Source organism: Delphinapterus leucas, chromosome 12 (genome assembly GCF_059928025.1).
Source record: "Delphinapterus leucas isolate spDelLeu-1000000601 "Yukka" chromosome 12, BTC_Dleu_Yukka2, whole genome shotgun sequence".
NCBI lineage: Eukaryota > Metazoa > Chordata > Mammalia > Artiodactyla > Monodontidae > Delphinapterus > Delphinapterus leucas.
Window position 1 is genome coordinate 77,125,566 of NC_143140.1, and position 27,148 is coordinate 77,152,713.

General features: G+C 38.7%; 1 protein-coding gene across 4 annotated transcripts in view; it reads right to left on the minus strand.

The window, feature by feature from the left end:
• Positions 1-4,788: 4,788 nt before the first annotated feature.
• EPM2A (EPM2A glucan phosphatase, laforin) overlaps positions 4,789-27,148 on the minus strand; it is a 127,210-nt gene continuing 104,850 nt past the window's right edge. For 3 of the 4 annotated variants that reach the window (XM_030760301.2, XM_022558554.3, XM_089922098.1), the window contains exon 4: positions 18,895-26,571. In XM_030760301.2, the coding sequence (XP_030616161.2) occupies positions 26,294-26,571 (278 nt within the window). In that variant the 3' untranslated portion in view covers positions 18,895-26,293. Of the gene's footprint in view, positions 26,572-27,148 lie in introns of all 4 variants that reach the window. The other variant, XM_089922097.1, reaches the window with a different exon arrangement.

A 27,148-nucleotide genomic window follows, 5' to 3' on the forward strand; every position in this document is an offset into this window, starting at 1 on the left:
ATTCTGACATGTAAAGAGCTTAGAAATTGTCACTCCCATCCTTAATATTAAGAAAAAAACAACAAAAAACTCAAAACTGATGACCTCCATCAAAAACTTGAGGTCATACGGCAAACTGCTGCACTGAAGACTGGAGACATAAGAGAATACAGAAAACCACAAGTTTTCCATAATTTCTTCCAGAAAATAGAAGCAGAGGGAACACTTGCTAACTTGATCTATGATGGCAGCACTACCTTAATACTACAATCAGACAAACATCATAAGAAAGGAAAACTACAGGCCAACATTGCTCATGAACATACATGAAGAACCTTTAACAAGATATTAGCAAATTGAATCCATAAATACATAAAAAAGATTATACACCATGACCAAGTTGGATAAACATCTTTGTATGTATATTTTTGTGTACTTATTCAATTATTTCCTTAGGATAAATTCCTAGAAATAGAATTGCTAGATTACAGGGTGTGCATATCCTGAAGAATTTTAATGATTTTTATTAAAATTACCTTCAAGAGAGCTGACCTAATTTTTATTTCCACCACAATAATCTAAGACAGCTGTTTGAGCTTGTATGTATCCTCTCTGGTGATTTTGTTTTATTTATGTTAGGTTTTCTCCCAAGTTTTAAAATAATGATTTATACAGTAAGGATTTATAAGAATTTTTCATATTTTGTACCTGATTTTTCCTGCTTTGTCATCTGCCTTTCAGCTCTATTTTTGGTGTTTTTGCCATAGGAAGTTATTTTTTTAATATGTATGTAATTTAAAATCTGAGTATTTAATGCATGGTATGTTCTGGAATAACAATTCATCTGTTTCCCCCACTGACCTTCATCTTTAAATTTATTGTTACTCAATTATAAGTTTAGGGATCTGTTTTGTATTTTCTATTACATTCTTTTGATATACCTTTCTTCTCTGACATCAGAACCATCTTGTTTTAGTTATGGAAATGATATATTACCTTTAAATTTCTTTAATTTTTATAGCTACTCAGATTATTTTATTCTTTCAGATTGGGTGTAAAATCATGTAATAAATTCTCAGAACGTTTTACATTGATTTCAGGAAGGTCCCCACCATGCAGTGGGGCATGGCTGCACCCTCTCCAATGAGGTCTGAATCTCATGGCAGGGAAGAGGAGAGGAAGGTGGAATCTTCCATATTTGTTTCTTCCTTGTGTGCTCTATCTCAGCCCTAGAGGTAGGTATTGCTCCCATGTCCATTACTCTTATATTCCTTAGACTTTTCTTTCAGGAAGCCATTCCTATACCAGGATGGTTATTAATAGTTTAACTTTGCCTAGAAGTGCCTGAAAACTATATAAACACACCCCATTAAATGTAAATTAAATACCCCAACTCCACTGAATCTCTGGGGCCACTTCAAAACCATCTGACACAGAAGTGTGATGGAGGGGAAGTTGGAGTAAAAGAAAACAACTGTCTTAATTTGTTGAAGTTGAAGTAGTTTACTTTTCCAAATTTTACAAAAATATGTGACCCAAATGAATACATTGTCATACCCAGAGCGTGGCAAGTGAGCGGCCTTGAGCTGAAGCTTAAGCTTCAGTACCTTCATGGCAATTCTGCCTCTACTCTTAAGACTTCAATTTTGGAAGGTTGCAACATGAAGGTGTAAGCTCCTCCTGGATTTCTGTTCAGTAGAGTGGCCAGAGACGTCCTGGGTCCAGGGACAGACCAACAGAAGTCTTCCTGATGGCATACATGCGCCATGTTGGCAGTGCACTCTGCGGTGTCCATACTTGGCCATGAAAACAACAGCATCTCTGCCAAAGCTGCCCAGTGGTGCAACTGGGACATCATTTCTGGCTGTGACTCCCCCAAGCCTGTGAAGCTGCCAAATACGCCTTCGTGAACACCTTTAATGTACAATGAAACTATCTAGAAGAGAATCCGTTATTTCTAAATAAAGGAAAAATTTTAACTTAACTGTTAAAAGTCAGTGAGCCTGACCCCTTCAATTTGTGGGTTATCCCAAGGACTAGATGAGAGGGAAGCCTTTCCTGAACCCCCAAGCTAGTCAGATTCTTTTGTTATGTGTCCTTCTAGAGCTGCATTCAAGGCACTAATTTTAGCTTTCATTATACATTTTATGCAATTAGTTTATTGACATCTGTCCCCCAAAAGACTAAGAATCCTGAGATCAGAGACTATGTCTATTTTACTTCACCAGTACTTATCACCTGTAGGTGCCCAATAAATGTTCATTGAAGAGAAATAAAAATCACTTATCAAATGAATTCATTCTTCTGCTTTTATGCTTTCATCCTGTACTTGCCTTTTTTTTTTTTTTACCATATTTAACACATTCTGTTGATATTATCCATTTACTGGTCTGCACACCCTATTAGAGTATAAACCCCTAGAAGTTCAACGTTATTTCTCAATTATTTAAAAATCCCCAATAACTACTCAATAAATGTTTGTTGAACTGATCTGTGCCCTGAACTGGGAATTAGTATTTCTGCCATGTATATCAGATGGCTTACATAGCCTCTTTGAGATTCAATTTTTTTTTTTATCTGTAGAGTGAAGAAGTTAGAATAGAAATAATCTCTTAGGATCCCTTCCAATTAAAAAAGCTTAAAGTTATATGATTCTAAATATAAAATACATTCTCATATCTCAAATCACTAGCCATATCTTAAGCAATTTAAATGAGAAAAAAAGGCCTTCAGGGTAAATTTGAAGATGTGGGGAGAAATTCCAAAAAAATATATAGGATAGAATTTTGTCAATTATTTGATTTTTACTCAACAGAAGTATAAATAAAATGTTTATTCACAGAAGCCAAATTGGATAACCACAAAGAGTTTATGCTCTTCTGGGGCCAGAAAAATCCCTAAAATGCGTGTGCATTTTTTAAAGCTTATCATTTCAGGAAATAAAGTAGTTTGTACTTCTTGGGAATTTGAGAAATGTGATTATGCCTGCTGGGTAGTATTACTGTACACAAAGATTTAAAAGTTTCCTTTAGGAATTTACTATTACACTCAAGGAGAATATAGTAGATATTCGGGCACATTGGACCATTTAACATAACCCTCTTTTAACAAGTGTGATTTCTGGTAAAGAATAAAACACGTATATTTGAATGATTCTGTTTTAGCTTTTACCCTGCTCTTACAAATGTAAATTCTATATTGAATCTACACAATGCAACTACTGGAAAATCTGTTTAACTTCAAAATAAATAATTTATTTAGTGGCATTTGCTCCAGAGCCTGAGAATAATTTTCATAAATCAAATAGTTCATCAAGATGTTTCAAAGAAACAGAAAAGGAAGGCAATTTGAGAACACCGGGTAAATGAAAGTAGCTGCTTTCTCATATCCTCATAAAAAATACATCCCTTAATCAACAAGATTACTTCCTTTTGTAGGAATAGAATAAAGTATATTACCTCCAACTCCTTCCAACCTCTACTTTCAAATGACTGTGTGGATCTAAAATATAAGTATGTAGAAAAAGATCTAAGTCTGAGAAACAGTAATGAGGACCACTGGCCTCGAAAGATGAACTCAGCTAGATTGTCAGAGTATCAGACATTTCACTACTAGGGATTCATTCCTTGGGGATTTTTGCCATGTGGAAGCAGGTCCCTTTTTGGTGTCTAATTTGGGGGGGGATCACTAAATATATCAAACTTTTACTATTCAATCATGTTGCACCTATAACTTAGAATACTGTCAGCCCAACCATGAAAGTAAGTCACAAGCCGGAAGGAATATCAGTTAGATTGGAGAGATGAGGAGAGAGGACCTACAGCCAAGTAGGGCAGGCCTAGGGGACCAGAATGAGGCATCTCTGCATTCATATTGTGGATTATTGGTATCACTGGGGTTGGGAAGAGGGAAGGAAGGAACAGAGAACAGTAATGGATGCTTAAAGGAACAGCAAGATGATGGCAAAAATTAAATTTACAACTTTGCCAGGGACAGATTATATGTTTCGTGGTCTACTTATTACAGAAAAGTTGCTTCTGAAAGTCAGAAAGTGGCTTTGAGTGCCAACCTGGAGTTCACCTTCCTTTGAGAGACCATTCAGTATTTCTAACAGCAACAACAACAGCAGCAGCAGTTATTCACAAGTTATAACAATTATACCAAAATGCCATACATAGTAAGTAAAATACTCTTTGGTTTAGCATGTTCTCACTTGAGTATTTAAAAGTATTTTTTTAATCTTTTATAGAAACATAGAAAAACATACTCTGAACAGTTTGGGCACTACTCTAACTTTTGATATCACCAACCCCCAGTAACTGGCCCTGTACTAGGACATGTATGCTTCATAAGCTCAGGCTCTTCCATTAGCCTCTTCTCTGAAGCTGGGATGCTAAATAGGAATTCTTCATTCTGAAGTTCAGCCACAGTGAAAGGTAAGAGTATGATTATGCAGACTGCAAGTGTCAAAAAGGAATATATATGCCTCCTATATATGGCTCAGAGGTAAACCAACATCACTGTAATTCAGGAAAACTGACACTCAAAAGAGAGTGTTCTCAGTCAGAGAAAGACACATTGCTTACTAATAATGCTGGCTTTCCAGATACAAGAAGGGAGTGGTAACCTTGGCATCAAATTTGTATACTGTAATTTACCATTTATGTACATTAAAATTAAAAAGATTTAAAATTAAAAACTCCATGGTCAAAAAGAAACAAAAAATATGCTTTCAGATTCAGAAGAAATAACTCAGAAAGTGATACATCAAACGACAGCATATTTAATATGGTTAGGAAGAAATTGTGAAAAAAAAAAAAACTACAGCAAACTTTCATCACACCTTAGATTCATAGATAACCCTAACTATTCATCATACAGCTTTTTATCCCATGGGATACTTCTCAAACCAGGTGACTAGCTATGGAAATTTACTTCTGCCAATTGATTATTCCTTTAGCAATCATCTAAATTCTTATTCAATTTCATAACCACCAAAGAGAAAAAGAAGAAAATGAAAATCAAATCCAGGAACAAAAGTAGAAAAGCTTGACTCTACATGAATAGAAACCCAATTGTTTATGGTTCTTGTGTCCCCTTCTCAGCTATTTCTGTGCCCTGCATGAACTTCTGGAGGCAGCACACATGTATACTTTAATTTTTCATTTCTTAACTGTGTAATTTATTTTATTTTTTAGACATCGTCATTCTTTTTCCCCACTGGTGCACTTCTTATATGTAGAAAAAATAATACTCAATACCCTGGTATAAATAAAAAATATATATGCTTTTTAAAGCATGTGTTTACATTTGATGTTAATTTCTCATGTTTAAATATTTTTATATTATATTAAACTTTTATGCAGAAAGCATTTCTAAATTACAAACCAGAATCCATTTGAGCTATGCCAAGACATAAATATTTGCTTCATAGTTTTTTATTAACGATTTTAAATGTTATTTTTCTATTTAAAAAACCATGTGTACAGTTTGAGTTGTCTTCAATACAAATTTAAAAATTAATCAGCTATAATGGCAATGTGGCATAGTGATTAAGAGCGGGGTTTGTGGTATCAAAAAGCCTGATTTTAATTCTGCCTCTAACACTTTCAAGCTGTTTTACCTTACAGAAGGTATTAACCTCTCTGTGCCTCAGCTTCCTCATCAGCAAATGAGAACAATCGTAGCAACTACCTCAAAGAATTGTTACGAGCCCTGTTCATTTAAAGCCATTACTGTTACTATTGTGTCTAGCGTCAGCCGAGGAGATATCTTGGTATTGTTTTCACTATCATCCCCAAGAATCAATTTGCACTTATAGACACATGATGCTTTGCTAGGTACGTGAGTTCATCAACTGAGTCCTCTCAAAAACCTGCAGACCCACACATGTGCACATGTACACACATCCTGCAATAGAACGGCCTGTACCAAACTCTGAAATAACCAATTAAGAACATCGTCTACAGATGTGCTGTGCTGACATTAGAAACAGGTCAAAGGTAAATGGGAAGGGATGTGGAGATGCCCGTGGAAGTCCCTGGGAATTCTGCATTTCACAAAGAAAAGTACAGATCCCCTCTGGTTAATGGCTTCATGGAAGAGCAGTGACAGTTTAAGAGAGGAGAGACACAATTGGGTGGATTTGAAAGAAAAGAACCTTATCCAGGCTTACAAGGCTGTTATCTTAAAGACTTGGCATTTGGACTGGAATGACTGTATCATGGGAGTTTGAGACAATTTTGTCTAACATGATTAAAGACTCATGAACCAAAGAATAGAAACTAAGGAAATGAAGTTCAAGGCTTGTCCCTGACGAGCTGTGAAGCTCAGTATGTGGATCTTAGAGTTCTCAAGAACATAATCAGTGACAAGACACTATCAGGCTTTGGGGGGAGATAAGCAAGAGCATTTTAGGAAGAACTTCAAGGGGCTAAGAGATGGATGAAGAAAACCATGCTGACCACAGGATGACAGTGAGAAGTGCAGGACAGCTGTAGGCAGAGAGTCCAGAAGGAGACTAAAATTGATCAAGACACAAAATGAAAAGTACTCGGGACAGGTGGTAAAAATGTGGGACAGATACGAGGGAAAAGCATGAAGCAGAATAAAGTTTAGTTTAGCAATAAAATGCATGAACAGAATGCAGAATGCAGAGGAGGTGAAATGACACTAGTTTGTGGCTTGAAATGGGAAAGAGATGATGATGACACAGCTGCTTTGATTGACAGCAGGGTGGAACAGAGGATTTGAAGGAAAACATAACATTGTTCTTGAATCTTCAGCTGACATGGGATCTCCATCGCAACTCATCCTATGTTCAGCGAAATGTAAATCAAGAGTGTGAGCAGGCAAAAGGAAAATTACATTTGTACTTCAAAGTTCTTGATACCATGTGAGGTCAGCACTTACTATCTAAACTCGCTGCTGCTTCTCTCCTTTTCTTAACCCTTTGTCTCTATCAGTTACCCAGTAGTTAGGCATCTGGCCTGTGTAGGGGGAAGACAGAACCTAGGATTCAAAGATAGATTTTTTTTTTTTGCGTTACGCGGGCCTCTCACTGTTGTGGCCTCTCCCGTTGTGGAGCACAGGCTCCGGACGCGCAGCCTCAGCGGCCATGGCTCACGGGCCCAGCCGCTCCGCAGCATGTGGGATCTTCCCGGACCGGGGCACGAACCCGCGTACCCTGCATCGGCAGGCGGACTCTCAACCACTGCGCCACCAGGGAAGCCCTCAAAGATAGTTTTATGTACACACAGACTGAAGTATGCGTGCACATACATACACCTTCCAAAGCTAGAAAACAGTATCAGAATTAAACTTAAGAAGCTATTTCATTAATGCCCTTTCCACATTGTTTTTCTTTGGTAAAATGACTCCTGCTTTCTGCACTTACTCATATAAAAATATCTTTGTTATTCCTTACATTTGTTTCACATGTATCACTTCATAAACAGTTGAATTGTGGAAAATAAGAGGAAATGTTCACAATACCTCCCTAGTTGGTCATCTCTCTTCTCCCGTGGTACTAAAGAAAGTAGTATAAGCAACACATTTTTAAACAACAGACAGTACAGAAGAAGTGCTGCTTTGAGGGCCCATTTAAGTTTGATGTATTTTCAGAGAGCCATAACACAGTGCTGAAGAAATACATGCAAGTGTGCCATGAAGAAAAGAGCAAAACTAAAAGTTACTCTCAGAGTGAGCATCTGAGAGCCAGCTCCCATCCTGAGCTAAGTACCTCCACTTCAGCACAGACAACAAATATCTAATTAACACAAATATCTAATTGCTTTAACAGAATAGGCAGTAAATTATATTAAAGGGAAAAAAATAAACAGCGGGGAAAATAGGGAGAAAACTACTCAGGAGATTATTTATTTGAGAAATGTGATTATACTCACAAGTATTCTTCTCTTTACTTGGCTAAGACACCGTCTCAGCAAACAGCTCTCATCCTATGAAACAGTAAAAGGAAGCAAGTTCTCCCAGGGACAGGGAGGGGATGGTGGTTAGCCACAAGACTAGGTAATTAGTAAAATCCTGGCATGTCTAATACACTTGCCTTGAGTAGTGTTCTGAGTCAATTAATTGATCTGATATATTGCTTAGCTCAAAGTTAAAATACCAAATGAACAGGTGAGCAAGACTTGACCAGTCAGTATACCTAATATAACATAGAACTGTCAGCCAATAAACTAGAATTGTGTCCAGGAATGATCAAATTTAAATTTGCTTTGCTGACACCAGACTGGATTTTTGTCAGAGATGTTTTAAAGTGAAATTTTCATGAATTCCGAATAAAAATTTTACGTGGAAAATGCGTGGAGAAGATAATGATGATACTCAATCAAGACAATTACATGAACTCTAAATGATTTCAGGGGTTTATTCTTGTGGCAAAGATGGCCTCTCCTCTCTTGCAGGCTATGACCCTCTTTTTCCTTTAAAGTTCTTCTCATTGGAGAATCTATCCACAGCTCATTCCATCTGGCCCCAGATATGTTATTCCAGTGTTCCCTACACACATAATGTGGACCCCTGCATAGCTTCAGAAGGTTTACACTTACTTATTTTTTATCTGTACATTCATTCATTCATTCATTATTCATTCATTCCTTTACCCTATCTTCTACAACGTCACTAGGAAGGGGCAAGAGCCAGTTAAGTGTTCAGTTTTCTCTCTGAGCACTGTAGAACATTTTTACTGTCCTCTCAGGTCCTTTGGTTGCCTTGGTAAATGCCAATTTGTAGCTTTTTAATGTTCAGGGGAAAAGAGGAAATTGAAAGTTGACATAAATCACTAATTAGAAGCATAGATGGTTAACTTTGGAAAGGACCTCAGTGGTCATAGGATCAAGTCTTCCATCCAGGAACCGACCCTCTTTAAAACATTTGTAGAGGGGGTTTTTCAACTTCTGGTTTAAAATCATTTAGTGGCAGGAAGCTCATTATCTCACAAAGCAATCCGTTTTACCATTTTCCAATTCTGTTTAGAAAGTTCTTCCTTAAAGGAAGCCAAAACCTACTACCTTATAACACAGCCATGAATCTTTCTTCTGCCCTCTGGAGCAGCAAGTGCAAGGTACTTGCCTTATTTATATGTCAATTCTTCAAATATTTCAAGTGTTATTTCTTTCCACAGTCTTCTTTTCTCCAAGTGAATTGTCCTAAGCTCTTTCCTATATATTTTGATAATTACATCCGTTTAACAAAGCCATTGTGAGTATTAAGTGAAAGTCCAAAATGGTGCCTGAAAATAGTAAGCATTTACATGATTGTTCAAAAAGATGAATTTACGGGCCTTCCCTGGTGGCGCAGTGGTTGAGAGTCCGCCTGCCGATGCAGGGGACACGGGTTCGTGCCCCGGTCCGGGAAGATGCCACATGCCGCGGAGCGGATAGGCCCGTGAACCATGGCCGCTGAGCCTGCGCGTCCGGAGCCTGTGCTCCGCAACGGGAGAGGCCACAACAGTGAGAGGCCCGCGTACCGCAAAAAAAAAACACATGAATTTACTAGTTCAAAAAGATCTCTGGGTTTGAGGATACGGGGAGGGGGAAGGTAAGCTGGGACAAAGTGAGAGAGTGGCATTAGGTTAGCCTAATCTTTTAGTTGTGAGTTTTATTTATGACTTTCAGGGGGCTGCAGCTGTTTTCTTCTTTTCTTCAACATCTTTATTGGAGTATAATTGCTCTACAATGGTGTGTTAGTTTCTGCTGTATAACAAAGTGAGTCAGCTATACATATATATATATCCCCATATCCCCTCCCTCTTACATCTCCCTATCCCACTCCTCTAGGTGGTCACAAAGCACCAAGCTGATCTCCCTGTGCTATGCAGCTGCCTCCCACCAGCCACCCATTCTATATTTGGTAGGGTATATATGTCCATGCCACTCTCTCACCTGGTCCCAGCCCACCCTTCCCCCTCCCTGTGTCCTCAAGTCCACTCTCCATGTCTGCATCTTTACTCCTGTCCTGCCCTTAGGTTCTTCAGAACCTTTTTTTTTTTTTTTTTTAGATTCCATATATACGTGTTAGCATACGGTATTTTTCTCTTTCTGACATACTTCACTCTGTATGACAGACTCTAGTGAGTTGGACTCTATCCACCTCGGTACAAATAACTCAATTTCGTTTCTTTTTATGGCTGAGTAATATTCCATTGTATATATGTGCCACATCTTCTTTATCCATTCATCTGTCAAAGGACACTTAGGTTGCTTCCATGTCCTGGCTATTGTAAATAGTGCTGCAATGAACATCTTGGTACATGACTCTTTTTGAATTATGGTTTTCTATGGGTATATGCCCAGTAGTGGGATTGCTGGGTCATGTGGTAGCTCTATTTTTAGTTTTTTAAGGAACCTCCATACTGTTTTCCATAGTGGCTGTATCAGTTTACATTCCCACTAACAGTGCAAGAGGGTTCCCTTTTCTCCACACCCTCTCCAGCATTTATTGTTTGTAGATTTTCTGATGATGCCCATTCTAACTGGTGTGAGGTGATACCTCATTGTAGTTTTGATTTGCATTTCTCTAACAATTGGTGATGTTGAGCAACTTTTCATGTGCCTCTTGGCCATCTGTATGTCTTCTTTGGAGAAATGTGTACTTAGGTCTTCTGCCCATTTTTGGACTGGGTTGTTTGTCTTTTTGGTATTGAGCTGCATGAGCTGCTTGTATATTTTGGAGATTAATCCTTTTAGTTGCTTCGTTTGCAAATATTTTCTCCCATTCTGAGGGTTGTCTTTTCATCTTGTTTATGGTCTCCTTTGCTGTGCAAAAGCTTTTAAGTTTCATTAGGTCCCATTTGTTTATTTTTATTTCCATTCCTCTAGGAGGTGGGTCAAAAAGGATCTTGCTGTGATTTATGTCATAGAGTGTTCTGCCTATGTTTTCCTCTAAGAGTTTTATAGTGTCTGGCCTTACATTTAGGTCTTTAATCCATTTTGAGTTTATTTTTGTGTATGGTGTTAGGGAATATTCTAATTTCATTCTTTTACATGTAGCTGTCCAGTTTTCTCAGCACCACTTATGGAAGAGGCTGTCTTTTCTCTATTGTATATTCTTGTCTCCTTTATCAAATATAAGGTGACCATATGTGCGTGGGTTTATCTCTGGGCTTTCTATCCTGTTCCATTGATCTATATTTCTGTTTTTGTGCCAGTACCATACTGTCTTGATTACTGTAGCTTTGTAGTACAGTCTGAAGTCATGGAGCCTGATTCCTCCAGCTCTGCTTTTCTTTCTCAAGATTGCTTTGGCTATTTGGGGGCTTTTGTGTTTGCATACAAATTACTAGTTCAAAGAGATCTAGTTTTTTCTAGTTCTGTGAAAAATGTCATTGGTAGTTTGATAGGTATTGCACTGAATCTGTATTTTGCTTTGGGTAGTAGAGTCATTTTCACAATGTTGATTCTTCCAATCCAAGAACATGGTATATCTCTCCATCTGTTGGTATCATCTTTAATTTCTTTCATCAGTGTCTTATACTTTTCTGCATACAGGTCTTTTGCCTCCTTAGGTAGGTTTATTCCTAGGTATTTTATTCTTTGTTGTTGCAATGGTAAATAGGAGTGTTTCCTTAATTTCTCTTTCAGATTTTTCATCATTAGTGTATAGGAATGCAAGAGATTTCTCTGCATTAATTTTGTATCCTGCAACTTTAGCAAATTCATTGATTAGCTCTAGAAGTTTTCTGGTAGCATCTTTAGGATTCTCTAAGTATAGTACCATGTCACCTGCAAACAGTGACAGTTTTACTTCTTCTTTTCCAATTTGGATTCCTTTTATTTCTTTTTCTTCTCTGATTGCTGTGGTTAAAACTTCCAAAACTATGTTGAATAATAGTGGTGAGAGTGGGCAATCTTGTCTTGTTCCTGATCTTAGTGGAAAAGGTTTCAGTTTTTCACCACTGAGAACAATGTTGGCTGTGGGTTTGTCATATATGGCCTTTATTATGTTGAGGTAAGTTCCCTCTATGCCTACTTTCTGGTGGGTTTCTATCATAAATCAGTGTTGAATTTTGTTGAAAGCTTTTTCTGCATCTATTGAGATGACCATATGGTTTTTCTCCTTCAATTTGTTAATATGGTTTATTTCATTGATTGATTTGCACGTACTGAAGAATCCTTGCATTCTTGGGATAAACCCCAGTTGATCAGGGAGTATGATCCTTTTAATGTGCTGTTGGATTCTGTTTGCTAGTATTTTGTTAAGGATTTTTGCATCTATGTTCATCAGTGATATTGGCCTATAGTTTTCTTTTTTTGTGACATCTTTGTCTGGTTTTGGTATCAGGGTAATGGTGGCCTCGTAGAATGAGTTTGGGAGTGTTCCTCCCTCTGCTTTATTTTGGAAGAGTTTGAGAAGGATAGGTGTTAGCTCTTCTCTAAATGTTTCTAAGAATTCGCCTGTGAAGCCATCTGGTCCTGGGCTTTTGTTAGTTGGAAGATTTTTAATCACAGTTTCAATTTCAGTGCTTGTGACTGGTCTGTTTATATTTTCTATTTCTCCTGGTTCAGCCTCAGAAGGTTGTGTTTTTCTAAGAATTCGTCCATTTCTTCAAGGTTGTCCATTTTACTGGCATAGAGTTGCTTGTAATAATCTCTCATGATCCTTTGTATTTCTTCAGTGTCAGTTGTTACTTCTCCTTTTTCATTTCTAATTCTATTGATTTGAGTCTTCTCCCTTTTTTTCTTGATGAGTCTGCCTAATGGTTTATCAATTTTAGTTATCTTCTCAAAGAACCAGCTTTTAGTTTTATTGATCTTTGCTATTGTTTCCTTCATTTCTTTTTCATTTATTTCTGATATGATCTTTATGATTTCTTTCCTTCTGCTAACTTTGGGGTTTTTCTGTTCTTCTTTCTGTAATTGCTTTAGGTATAAGGTTAGGTTGTTTATTTGAGATTTCTCTTGTTTCTTGAGGTAGGACTGTATTGCTATAACCATCCCTCTTAGAACTGCTTTTGCTGCATCCCATAGGTTTTGGGTCATTGTGTTTTCATTGTCATATGTTTCTAGGTATTTTTTGATTTCCTCCTGATTTCCTTAGTGATCTCTTGGTTATTTAGTAGTGTATTGTTTAGCCTCCATGTGTTTGTATTTTTTACAGTTTTTTCGTGTAACTGACATCTAGACTTATAGTGTTGTGGTTGGAAAAGATACCTGATACAATTTCAATTTTCTTAAATTTACCAAGGCTTGATTTGTGACCCAAGATATGATCTATCCTGGAGAATGTTCTATGAGCACTTGAAAAGAAAGTGTATTCTGTTGTTTTTGTATGGAATGTCCTATAAATATCAATTAAGTCCATCTTGTTTAATGTGTCATTTAAAGCTTGTGTTTCCTTATTTATTTTCATTTTGGATGATCTGTCCATTGGTGAAAGTGGGGTGTTAAAGTCCCCTACAACGATTGTGTTACTGTCGATTTCCCCTTTTATGGCTTTTAGCATTGAGATACTCCTATGTTGGGTGCATAAATATTAACAATTGTTAGATCTTCTTCTTGGTTTGAGCCCTTGATCATTACGTAGTGCCCTTCTTTGTCTCTTGTAATAGTGTTTATTTTAAAATCTGTTTTGTCTGATATGAGAATTGCTACCCTAATTTTCTTTTGATTTCAATTTGCATGGGATATCTTTTTCCAGCCTCTCACTTTCCATCTGTATGTGTCCCTTGGTCTGAAGTGGGTCTCTTGTATACTGCATATACATGGGTCTTGTTTTTGTATCCATTCAGCAAGCCTATGTCTTTTGGTTGGAGAATTTAATCCATTTACATTTAAGGTAATTATTGATATGTATGTTCCTATTACCATTTTCTTAATTGTAGGCCTTAATTGTTATTGTTGGTCTTTTCCTTCTCTTTTGTTTCCTGCCTAGAGAAGTTCCTTTAGCATTTGTTGTAAAGCTCATTTGGTGGTGCTGAATTCTCTAAGCTTTTGCTTGTCTGTAAAGGTTTTAATTTCTCTGTCAAATTTGAATGAGATCCTTGCTGGGTAGAGCAATCTTGGTTGTAGGTTTTTCCCTTTCCTCACTTTAAATATGTCCTGCCACTCCCTTCTGGCTTGCAGAGTTTCTGCTGAAAGATCAGCTGTTAATTTCATGGGGATTCCCTTGTATGTTATTTTTTTTTCTCTTGCTGCTTTTAATATTTTTTCTTTGTATTTAATTTTTGATAGTTTGATTAATATGTGTCTTGGTGTGTTTCTCCTTGGATTTATCCTGTATGCGACTCTCTGTGCTTCCTGGACTTGATTGACTATTTCCTTTCCCATATTAGGGAAGTTTTCAACTCTAATCTCTTCAAATATTTTCTCACTCTCTTTTTCTCTTCTTCTTCTGGGACCCCTATAATTAGGATGTTGGTGCATTTTATGTTGTCCCAGAGGTCTGTGAGACTGTCCTCAATTCTTTTCATTCTTTTTTCTTTATTCTGCTCTGCAGCAGTTATTTCCACTATTTTATCTTCCAGGTCACTTATCCCTCTTCTGCCTCAGTTATTCTCCTGTTGGTTCCTTCCAGAGAATTTTTAATTTCATTTATTATGTTGTTCATCATTGTCTGTTTGCTCTTTAGTTCTTCTAGGTCCTTGTTAAACGTTTCTTGTATTTTCTCCATTCTATTTTCAAGATTTTGGATCATCTTTACTATCATTACTCTGAATTCTTTTTCAGGGAGACTACCTACTTCCTCTTCATTTGTTTTGGTCTGGTGGGTTTTTACCATGCTCCTTCATCTACTGTGTATTTCTCTGTCTTCTCATTTTGCTTAACTTAATGTGTTTGGGGTTTCGTTTTGCAGGCTGCAGGTTCATAGTTCCTGTTGTTTTTGGTGTGTGCCCCCAGTGGCTAAGTTTGGTTCAGTGGGTTGTATAGGCTTCCTGGTGGAGGGGACTGGTGCCTGTGCTCTGGTGGATGAGGCTGGATCTTGTCTTTCTGGTGGGCAGGACCGTGTCCGGTGGTGTGTTTTGGGGTGTCTGTGAACTTAGTATGATTTTATGCAGCCTCTCTGCTAATGGGTGGTGTTGTGTTCCTGTCTCACTAGTTGTTTGGCATAGAGTGTCCAACACTATAGCTTGTTGGTCGTTGAGTGGAGCTGGGTCTTCGCGTTGAGATGGAGATCTCTGGGAGAGCTCTCGCCAATTGATATTACATAGGGCCAGGAGTTCTCTGGTGGTCCAATGTCCTGAATTCGGCTCTCCCACCTCAGAGGCTCAGGCCTGGCTGGCCGGAGCAACATGACCCTGTCAGCCACACGGCTGGAGAAGATGGGCTCCGAGTTGTGTGTTAGCCACTGCCCTGTTGTAGCTCTGTCTCAGCTATCTCCAAAGGTCACCCAGATACATTGGATTACTCCACCATTCCTCAGAACTTGCACATGCCAGCCTGGGATTTGTAGATGTCCTCCTGATACTCTTCCCTGAAATACTAATTATAGGCCCATCAGTCAAAATTATGACCTCCAAAATAGCAGGCTTTTGAAAGTCAGCTGAAGGTACATGTGTCACAGGACAAAGCTTGCATTTATGGTGGTGAGAGATATGCTAATAGTGTTGGTTCTCTTCAGTTCAGAGACTGGGACAGTCTGAGGCTTCATGTAGCCAAGTCAGGAGCAGCTGGCCAATGGTCCCAAAGTGATAACATGTTAGATTCCAAGAAGGCTTTCTGCAGCACCTGAGCAGTATTCCCAAGCAGCCACTCCGCTCAGCTGCAGCACTCTGACCAGGGAACTCGGTGGGACCCTCAAACGAGGATTTCTGCTGACCTTAGAGCCTGACTTGCCCACCCAGGCAAAGAGCTGAGGCAGGCGTCTCCCGGCTCCATCTCACCAAAGGAGCAGACACCTGGAAGCTGTGCAGCCAACAGCGCTGGAGCTGAGAGGTGGGTAGGCGGAGCTGACAGCGTCCCGAGAAAAGCCCGAACCACGTGGAGGGTTCTGGTGCTACCGCCCAGGTAGGGGAATTAATTCAGAGCCGAGGCTGAGAGTAGTTCCCAGCCCACCCTGCCTGGAAAGCCTGGCGTTACCCCACCCGGTCCTGATAAGGCAAGTTGCTGCAGCTGTTTCTATGCTCAACAGAATGTATAGAGGAAGAACAGGTGTTCACATCTGATTATTTACTCCATTGATTATAAGTGAAATTATGGAGATGAGGCAATTTGTTGGATTAATCAGAAAAAGAAAAGAAAAACACAAAAACACATCCCTCCCTCTGTAAAGTTTTAGACATACAGGAAACTTATGATGATGACCTGAATTCTAGCTCATCCTTGCTTAATCATAAGAATGCACCTATCAATCAAATCAACACATAGGCAGGAAGACAATCTGTGGGTTTGAGACAATCATCTGATATTTGTGTCCATGAGGCAAAGTATAAAGGATGATGCTATTTTTAGAGTATCTTCATTTCCAAAATATGGAATTTTATCCTGAAACATATATGACATTTCATGACATTTCACCACTTTTTGACATTTACACAAATAGTATTCATATTCATTCTTTATTGAGCAAGTGTTTTAACATGGCAACTATTTTATGTGTGTATTTATTTATACCTCTTTCTCCAAAAGGAATTAAATATGACACTTATAATGAATCAAACCATATAGCAAAATGAAAATAAAATTTTAAGTAAGAAAGATAAGGCAATGGAGTAAAAATGAGTAGAAAAACATGGTAGACCATGGAGTAAATTTAGTTCAAGAAATTTGTACTACATAATCCTAATTGTTACTGAGAAGAGGAAAACAGTTATTTGTAAGCTTCACACTTGCATGAAGTATTTTTTATTGCTCAAGAAAACAAGAACTGTGCCTAATTCCTTGGCCAGAAGGAAATTTCTTCCATGAGATCACTCACTGTGAGAATACTGTGCAGTGCAATACAACCAATTATATTCTTAGTACACTTAGCAATGTATTTCACAAGGCTGTTCTTTTTTGAATGCCATCAGTATTAGCCTATGATGGCAAACCAAAGGGGGATTGAATAAATGCAATTTTCAGCAAGAGATTGGGTTGAAAATGCAATATAAAATTTTATAGAATCATGGCTTTCCGCTGCTGATATATATTTGTTATGATTTAATACCATTAAACACTAGTGGTATATATAGAAATGGATATTAAGCAAAATGCAACAAAAGGAAGCCTCTGATAGTACTTTTCAATAAATTACCCAATCATTACCTTACATGAAAAAAAGTTATTCTGAAATGTTTTCTTCGTATTTCTCTTAGGTTAAAATATACATCAGATCTGAACACAGGAGCCAAAGAAGTATTTGGCTTAAATGATATCTGAGAATGTGCAAAAGCCTGTGTTGCTAAACACTATTTACAATTCCTACCTAAAGATGTTAGAGTGCAGTGTGTTAAGTGCTTGAAGAGCAGCAAACGTGGGTCCTATGAAAATGCCTGGGAGGAGCAACCTTGAGGACCCACGAAGACATCTCAGAGACGGTGACCCTGGAGAACAAAGGATAGGCCAGACATAGATGGGAGGGAAGAGGGTTCCAGGCAGAGGAAAGAGTATGTGCAAAAACCAGAGGGTAAAAAAGTTCATAGAACATTGCAGTAATTCACTGTGACTGGAGCGTACTCTTGGAGGATAGTTACACGAGTGACAAGAGAGACTGGAGAGAAAGACATGGTCTGGATCATAAGAGGCCTTATATGTCCGAATAAGAACTTTTTAACTTTTTCCCTAGACCGATGAGGAGACATTGAGAAACGCTGAGCAAGGAAGAGACAGTATCATATTTGAATTTTAGAAGGGTTTCTCCGGTAGCCACATAAAGAATGGTCTGGAAAGGGGTAAGAATAACAGTAGGAAGATAACTCAAAATGTTTTAATAATCTATAGCAGAGCTGATAATTGGGAGTGGACACACTTACGAGATATTTAGGAGGTATAAGTGAAAGAACTTGCTGAGTGATTAGAGGGATGGTGAATGGGAGGAAAACGGCAAAAATGACATTCAATCTTCTGACTTGAGCAACTGGGGGGAAGATGTTGTCACTGTTTGCCCAAAGGAGAAAATGTGGGAAGTTCAGCAAAAGAAAGAAAACTTCATTTTGTGGCATGTTGAATTTGAAAGCTATCCTGGGAGATGTCCAAATAAAAATGTTCAGAAAAAAAAATTGATATATGGGCCTGGCACTCAAGAAAGAGCTTTAGAATTGAGACTTGGGTGTCACTGGTATAGATGATGATTGAGAAAATTCTGATTTAAAATGGCAAACATGCTATCCCTCCAGATATCTGAATGGAAATTACAACATAAAATTTGAGGATAGAAATCCACCTACAACAATGAATAGAAAAGTTAAGAAGGATGACCAGCAGATAAGACACTTCATCACCGAATGAGGAGATGTTGTACTGCAGGAAGATGGGCAATAATGTGCTCATTGGAACCTTGAGACTCACTGAGCTTAAAGTTCTCAAATATAATGGAAGTTGGGAGATATAGAAAGGCAAAAATGAGATGGGGTGGTAATTAGAAGTCTGGCGATAAAGAGTACGTCCTCACCAACATTTGCTTTGCCCTCCCTAACAATTAAAAAAGAGGAATATAAAAAGGAAAAAAGAAAGTATATCTAAAACAATTCATAATTATAATTGTAATAATGTCAACAGGAAGGAGGGATAAACACAAGTGGCTGTAGGTCAACATTAATGTTCTTTCCTTTAAGGAAGAGGAAATAAAGTCAAAACTAAAAGCAAGAAAGGAGAAAATAAGGCATAGAAAAAGCAGAAAGATTTTGAAATAAAAACTAAACAATAGAAACAAGTTCAAATATATCAGTAATCATAATAAACAGAAATGGCTTAAGTCCCCAAAGCACGTGAGGTGCTGGGCAGACGTAAACTTTGTTTGAATACCATTCTATAAGAAATGGAGGATACTTATCTTGTTTGTCCACAGTTGGTACAAAATCTTCACTGCAATTATCTGGACCATGAATCCATCTTTGGATTTGTCGTTTAACTTTAAGAAAGCAACAATAAGGATCTCTATTAAATGAAAAATATATTCTAATTTCTTAAATAATTATATACAGCAAACTAAATTTTATTCAGTGAGTTCTGAGTTTTCTCTCACTAGAAATTGATGAAAGCCTTGATAGGTGTGACAATGACAATTATCTGTTCTGTTCTGTGCTAGGTCCAGCTCTTTACTCTTTCACTGTCCAGTTTCTTCTGAATTTCTTTTTTGTAATCCATACCACTTTGATGCTAGGCGAGATCATTTAATACTAATTATTTATAGTTCAGGTTTTAAATGATAACAATCTTATCCACTGAATGCTAAGTAGTACTCCTTTAGTAATATTGGTATAATGCCTGATACAGCTATAGTACAGGAATTCATCCTGCCTGTTACTTGAATGGCCCAACATTTTCTGTCTGCCTCCGACTATTCTTTCAGCTGTCTCTGGATTTTCTTCTTGGGTTTCTGTCCTTTGGGCCAAATGATAACTTCCAGATCATATTTAAGCTTAAAGCTTTTCCCCCATTGGACATATTCTTAGATATTCTATATCCTCTAGCTACAGGAGCCCAAAGCTAGTCCATGCCTACTATAATGTAAACTAACCACATATTTTATGTTGACACTAAATTAATGCTAAGGAATCAAAGAAAAACAAACAAGACTAATGGGACATCTTTAGAAGGTAATAAAAGAGCTGCTCAGTAGAAGACTAATAATATGAAACACACAAATACATTTTTACCAAACTCTAAATGATCTCACATACTAATAATAGCTAATAATTCAACCAAGGAAAGTTTTGAATGTGTTTTGTGTTAGGGTTTTGAATATAAGTTTTATTAGATTAAAAACTTGGTCCAAGTTTACAGTGTAAGTATACAACTAGAAACACTGAACATTGTCATATGAATCATATTTTAAAGTTTCCCTCATCTAAATTACCTACTTGAAAATTCTGCTTTTAAAATATGAAAATCCAATTCATATATTAAGGGGCTAATGATTCCATTTGTGAAAGTCCATTATTTTTACTGCTTCTTCCTTTACATGCTACTTTTTTCTTTTGTTTCTTTTCTTCTTTAAAAAAAAGAAACTTTATACTCAGTATAATTTATGTCTAAAGGTAGGGAAATGAAGTCATAAACTTCAAATCAGCCCAAGTCCGTTTAATTTTTCACCATCTACTTGGCTAGATATTAAGATTACCTGGCTCACATAAGGCGTGGAGACCATCTGAAGGTGTAATCCTGCGGAGTATATTTGTTTATTGCCAAGAAAAATGGTGAGTTTTCAATATCTTTCATTTGGGGTTGGCTTTCAGTTAGCTAGGTAAGAACCACTACTCAAAGGACAATAACTGGAAATCACAAATAGAAAAATGTTCTAAGTCTAAGAAATTCATCACAAATGACTTTTCTCTGTAACATTTTCATTTGCAGGTCATCATTTAAGAGCTTCCATCTTCCTTTTAAGAACGATCCTCTGAAGCCCGGTAGTGAAAACACTGCTATTGGGCAATATCCCAGTGGCAGCAAATCTAAACCATAAGCTGTTGAAGTGACATCAGAAATCAGAATACATTTTAATGCCACAAGTTATGACAAAAATATTTTTTTCATAAAACTAGAACTTATATATCGGTAATGAACCAAATACAATGCCTTCAGCTGTGAGCAATAGAAAACCCAGCTCTCTGGTTTATACACAAATAAGTCGTCACACACAACTGAAGTCAAGAAGTTGGGAAGACTTCAGGTTAACCTATCTAGTAGCTCCAGCTTCACCACTTCTCTTTTCTCTCCTTTTGTGTTATTCTCAGGCTGGTAGGAAGATGGTTCCACTAGTCTGGATCACATATCTATACAAAACAACCGCCAAAGGAAGAAAGAGCATCTCTTCCTGTAGTTCTTTCTCAAGAGGGAGAAAACTTTACCCAGAAGCCCCCAGAAATGCTTTATGTATGTCAGGGGCCCGTGTTAAGTCACATATTTTTCCTGAACTCATCTCTATTACCAGGGAAATACTTAATTTTACTCAACTCTGGGTTCCTGAACCAAGGAGGAGAGTGTTTCCTGTCAAGTGTTTTACTGTGACTGTGGTCTGACATCAGGCTAAACCGGTAAAAACAGGAAACTCAGTCCATTCTGATCCCTTCTTCCACATTTCCACTCTTCTCCAACCTGCCTGGTTTTTCATTCACCATAGTCTACTGGAAGCTGTTTTCTGTAGTGTTATGGTTTGAACTGCATCCTCACCAAAATTCATATGTTGAAGTCCTAACCTCCAGCACCTCAGAATACGACCTTATTCAGAAATAAGATCTCTGCAGTGTAACTAGTTAAGACAAGGTCATACTGGAGTAGGGTGGGCCCCTAATCCAATGTGACTATACCAGTCCTCATAAGAAGGGGAAGTTTGGACACAGACACACACACATAGGGAGAATACCATGGGGAGGTGAAGGCAGAGGTTGGGGTGATGCTTCCACAAACCAAGGACTGCCAAAGATTGCTAGCAAATCACAGAAACCAGGTGAGAGGCCTGGAGCAGATTCTCCCTCAGAAGGAACCAACCCTCTGATACATTATCTTGGACTTCTAGCCTCCAGAACTGTAAAACAGTACATTTCTGTCGTTTAAGCTACTCAGTTTGTAGTACATTTTTATGAAGGTCCTAACAAACTAATACATGTGGTGTGCCCAGAATTCATATAGGCGCTTCTCCACCAAACCAGGAGTGAAACTGTCCTATTTGCCTTAGAATAAGGTCACATTTTCTTTGTGCTTTCTTATCTGTCAAATGGGATAATAATAATATTTACCTCGTAGGATTTGCTGGGAAGATTAAATAAGCTCCCAAGTATAGGTAAAGTGCTTGGAGAAAAGTGCATGGACCATATATGCTCTCAAGAGTTACTAGTTATTCTTGGCCTTGACTCATTGAGCTACAAGCCAAGCTCCATTACAGGCACTGTAAGTACATCACCAAACAAAACAAATACAAATTTTGGCCTTTATGATTTTTACATTTGTAGTGAGAGGATGTAGAGAATAAAACAAATAAGCAGATTATGTGATATACTGGCCAGTAGTAAGTTCCACGAAGAGAAATGAAGCAGAGAATTAGGAGAGGGAGGTCTGGGATTGGGTGCGGCAGTTTTCAGTAGGGTGGTCCAGAGAGGCATCCCTGGAGGAGGGATGGGAGTGAGGCATGTGCTCGCCTGGAAAAAGACCATTCCAGGCAGAGAGAAGAGCAAGTGCGAGTGCCCTGAAATAGGAGCCTTCATGGAATAGGCAAAGAGCAAAAAGGCCAATGTGGGGAGAGCAGAGTGAGGTGGAAAGTAGTAGGAGGTAAGGTCAGAGACATAACAGGGGACCAGGTTGTGTAAGTTCTTAGAGGTCTTTGGCTTTTATTTTGAGCGACATGGCAAGACTTTGGAGGTTTTGAACATGGGAATGATATGATCTGACATACATTTTTAGAGGATCACCCTGGCCACTGTATGAGAATAGTAGAGGCAGCGGGAGAGGGAAGGCAAGACACAGGCAGAGCAGGTAGGAGGCTGTTTCTGAGGTCCAGTCTAGAGATCATGGTGGCTCTACCTAGGGTGGTTTGGGGGAAGAGGTAAAACATAGTCAGGCTATAGATATTTTAACAGGAGAGGTGACAGGTTTTCCTGATGGATTAAATGTGATGTTTGAAAGAAAGAATGGAGTTAAGAATGTCTCTGAGGTTTGAACCTGAGACTCTGGAAGCATATTTCCATTAAACGAGTTGGGAAAGAGTGCTGGAGTAATTGGGGAAGGAAAGAACAAAGTTGTTATTGTTGTTCTGCTTTTTCCCTTTATTATTATTGCCATTATTGTTGTTGTAATGAGAGGTAGATGCATCAGTCCTTCCCACTTTATTCTTAGTCCCATCTCCTATCAGATTTTCTCTTTTTCCCAGCAGGTAATAAACCTCTGTGCATCCCTCCCCTCTATTTGGTCAGCACATTACATCAAACTGGTCCCTTTTCCTACTGTGATTTAGTCCCAAAGAGAAGTATTATAGATGGATACTTAGCATGACCCCCTATCCTGGGAACATAAACTTGACCCTAAATGCCTGTTTCTACATGCACATCTTCCTTCTCAATCCCCCCAATAGTATCGTTATGAAAGGAACCACCTGCTTTTTCTTCTTTTGGAAATTTCGCTGCCCTTTGCTTTTTCTCATTTTAGCCACTTTTCTTCCACTTACTCTAGTTTCCATTAATCTTCCCACCAACTCTTCCCCACTAACAATACTGTCTGCTCTCACTCCCATGAACTTTCCTATGACCCCTCAATACCGCAATAAATCTCCTGACCTATCTACCTAGCTCATCCCTTTCCACCGCCCTCAACTAAAGCTTTTTGTGGCAGGAAGACCCATTTGAGGTCTCTGAGACTTAGTTTGCTCCTCTATAAAATAAAGGAATTAAACAGATTATCTTCAAAGATACTTTCAGTTTTAACTTTTGATCAAACTGACTCTACGTTTAGCTATTCAGTATTCTTTCATGTGTGGAAGTTCTCATTTCCTAGCTAGTTCGTCCTCGATATTTCCTTTCATTACTTCTTTATAGGTTCCAAAGTCCTAACCACATTTTTTCATCATTATTTCTTAGGCCAAGCCAAGTGGTTTTCACCCACACCTTAATGTTGGTCAAAAGAGTGTTTCTTTTCTTAAATTTTTCCTAACATTAGCACACAAAATAATTGAAGGATAATGTTTCAAGTCTAAAAGAAAGTAAACTTATTGGGACATCTCTTTACCCTGAGTGAGATCTTATGTTGTTCTTTGAAAAATCTGTGACTGGAAAGTTTTGTTAATGCCAGTGACGAGCAGCTAATGGCACAACATCTGCTTTGATTTTTTCTGACACACCCTTGAGCTTTCCATCCTCACTTCTCTGTGGTGGCCTCACCTTTGACTTTCTTTTTTCCTGTAACTGCCAGTTTTGATCAGCTAATGAGAGCGATAAGGAAAAAACAATTTAGCTCAACCGAATGCCTCTTTTGACAAATAAGGAAACACAGTTTGTTCTTCTGGATTTCAGACTAAATTAACAACATTTAAAAGAAAATCCTGTACACAGAGGTCATTTTTAATGCTTTTATTTAGCAAAAGTTCCAAGTGATTTTGAAATACGTTGGACATTCCATTCACTGAGGATGAGACGTTTTTCCAAAACATTTTCAATAGCCCTAAACTGATTATGTCTATCAAAGCAAAAAAGGGGAAAATCCACCCCAAAAAAGTCTTTCTATGGTGGAGGTTACGTAGCTGGACTTCGTAGACATTCAAGAAACTCTCACACACACACATTTATATAATTAGTTAGAAATATTCCATTTTTAAGATTAAATTTTACATAACACATTATGACTATGGGTTACTCGAATACCATAGTTATTTCTACCTATTTTTAGCAAGAGAACTAGACTTCACATTACTTAATCCTGGCTTATAAATCTGACTTTGTAAAACTGTAGGATACATGTGTACTGTCTAGTCTTCTCTGCCCAAATTAAATGCCATCGCCTTTGAGTCCCAGTTATAAGATGCCTCTCCCTCCTCTGAACTCCACTGGGACTTACCTTTTGTCCTGCTTTTCCCCATACTTCCTAAATCAGAGTCTCTCATATCTATCAATAAATGTTTATGGAAGAAAAGGAGGAGGAGAAAAATAAATAAGCATTTTAGTTTAACAGAAAAAGTATGGGCTTTGAGTCAGACAAATCTAGTTTTGTATCTTATTTCATCTATTTATTCACCATGTGATAGAGGACAGTTGATTTAATCTCTCTGGGTCTTAGTTTCCTCATCTGTATAATGGAGAAAATAAAATCTCCCTCATAAGGTACCGTGAAGATTACATTAAATAAGATTTAAAGCACCTAGCACATAAGAAGTACCCAATAAAAGTTACTTCCCCTTCCGCATTCCAGCAAATCATTACTAGTTCAATCCTGCAGTGCACCTGATTGAACACAGGGCTTTTTCTAGGCTATGAGCATTTTGAAGACAACATCTTATTAATCTTTATATTTCCTATAGAACCCAGAATAGTGAGTTGCATAGTCTGGAGGCACAGTAACTGTGTTTTGTATTAAACTGAGGGATAACGCCTATGTTATCATTCCTAAACTGTGGATCACTCCTAAACTGTGGAACAACTGTCTGTGGACTTTGGCACTTGGGGCTCTTTTGGGAATACAGCTCCTCTTGTGAGCTATGTATGGCTCAGGCCACTCTGGCCTTGAGACAGCCCCCATGGTTTAAATTAGGATAACTACTTTCCTGAATTCTATGGCAACTGATCAGAACGCTGTTCCATTTCTTACTGTAAAAACTGCTGCAAAAAAATCGACCTTCCTCTGACAGAGACTGAACTTTGTGCTGGCAAAACCACAGGTTGTGTTGAAAAAAAAACGGAGTCAAATAAACCCGGGTGATAAACTCCAGCTTGTCCCTCACCAGCCATGAGACCTTGGGCACGCTCCCTCTGCTTCCGGAGCCTCAGCTAAAACAAATAGAGATAATAATGCTACTGAGGCTGTCACACAGGGTTGTGGGTAGAGAAGGAAGGCGAGGCCTTGGAACACATTTTAACAACCATGAAGCAGAATGCAAAAAAAAAAAAATCTAGAAAGTCATCACTTTGGGTCATATGAGGCTCTTACTTTATCATAGCCTAGGCTCCCGCCCACACTTATTCCCTTCTTTGGTCAAATGACCAACTCTCTTACTTTATAATTCCATCTCAGTTCAGCAGAAAAGCTGAGCATGTATGTACGTGTGTGTGTGTGTGTACGTGTGTGTGTGTGTGTGTGTGCATGGACACACGCAGTGATGCCATCTACATAACTCCCAACCTTTTCTTCCGCAAGACAAGTCACAACGCAACAAGCAAGGGCGGTCATGCATTCACAGTACCGCAAAGCAGCCACCATGCTGCAGGGGCCGAGCCGCCTGCAGGCACAGAACTGCACCCATTCACTTTCTGTCTGATGCCAGAACCACACTGCACAGTCCAGCTGCTTGTGGACTTTTCTTGTGTGTCAATTACAGCTTCCTTTGTAAAATATTCCAAAGAAGATACAGCTCAACCAAAGCGTAACCAAAAGTCAGTGCCAGACTAAAGAAGGCAGGTCAGGGGAGAAGCCAAGACCCGTCTTTCCAGTTGAGGAAGAATCTTGGTTTCTAGGTCATTTACAAGCATCACTCCAGACTTCGTAAGGAAACCGGGAGGGAGGGGAGGCAGATCCATCACCTATACATCGCATATAGAAGACCGAACCTTCCCAAATTTCTGATAAAAGTCTTCCTCTGCCCGGGCCAAGGCGTCTTCATCAATGTACACAGCCGGCCTTTTGGCCACGAGGAAGTACTGCACCTTCCTGCGATTCCATCCCAGCACGTACTGGAGCCAGCCGCAGATGGCGGCGGTGGAGCGGCCCACCCCGGCGTTGCAGTGCACGTACACGGTGTGTCCGTTCTCAAGCAGCGCGTGGAGGAGACACACCGCCTGTGGCAGCATCTGGACGCGGCCTGGGATTGAGAGAGCACAGCACAGACCGGTGAGAAGTGAACTCCGTGTTGCCGCTAATAGTCACTCCTCCAGCGCACCGAGAAATCACAATGTTTTGGCGGGAGGGGCAGGGATGTCGGAGCTTGCTTCACTCCTTTGTTTTGAAAGAAAAGGTGAGACAAGACCAAAACCTGCTAATTATAAAGTGGAAAGAGCAGCCAGAGGCAATAGGTCAGCTCTGAACCTTCACTTGATTTTCCTTTGAATGACGTCTGCATCCGTGCAAATCTCCCTTCAAAGATAATTTCACTACTGCCTATCCTCAGAAGAATGGATTTTTACATTCATCAGAATGGTCTGTACAGATTGGGCAGAGGTTTAAAGGATTTCAAAGAGAAGCTCACAGGTCCTGTCACCTGAATTTCCTTTAATCCAAAAGGATCTTCCAGGTAAATCCAAAACAGAGTTAGTCCACATTGGTTAAAGGAGTCAATCTGGCTCTTTCAACATAGGCTAATTTTAATTTGTCCAATGAAATGGCTAACTTCTTAACTGATACATGTGGGATAGCCAGTCATTCATGTATTCCCTCACGAT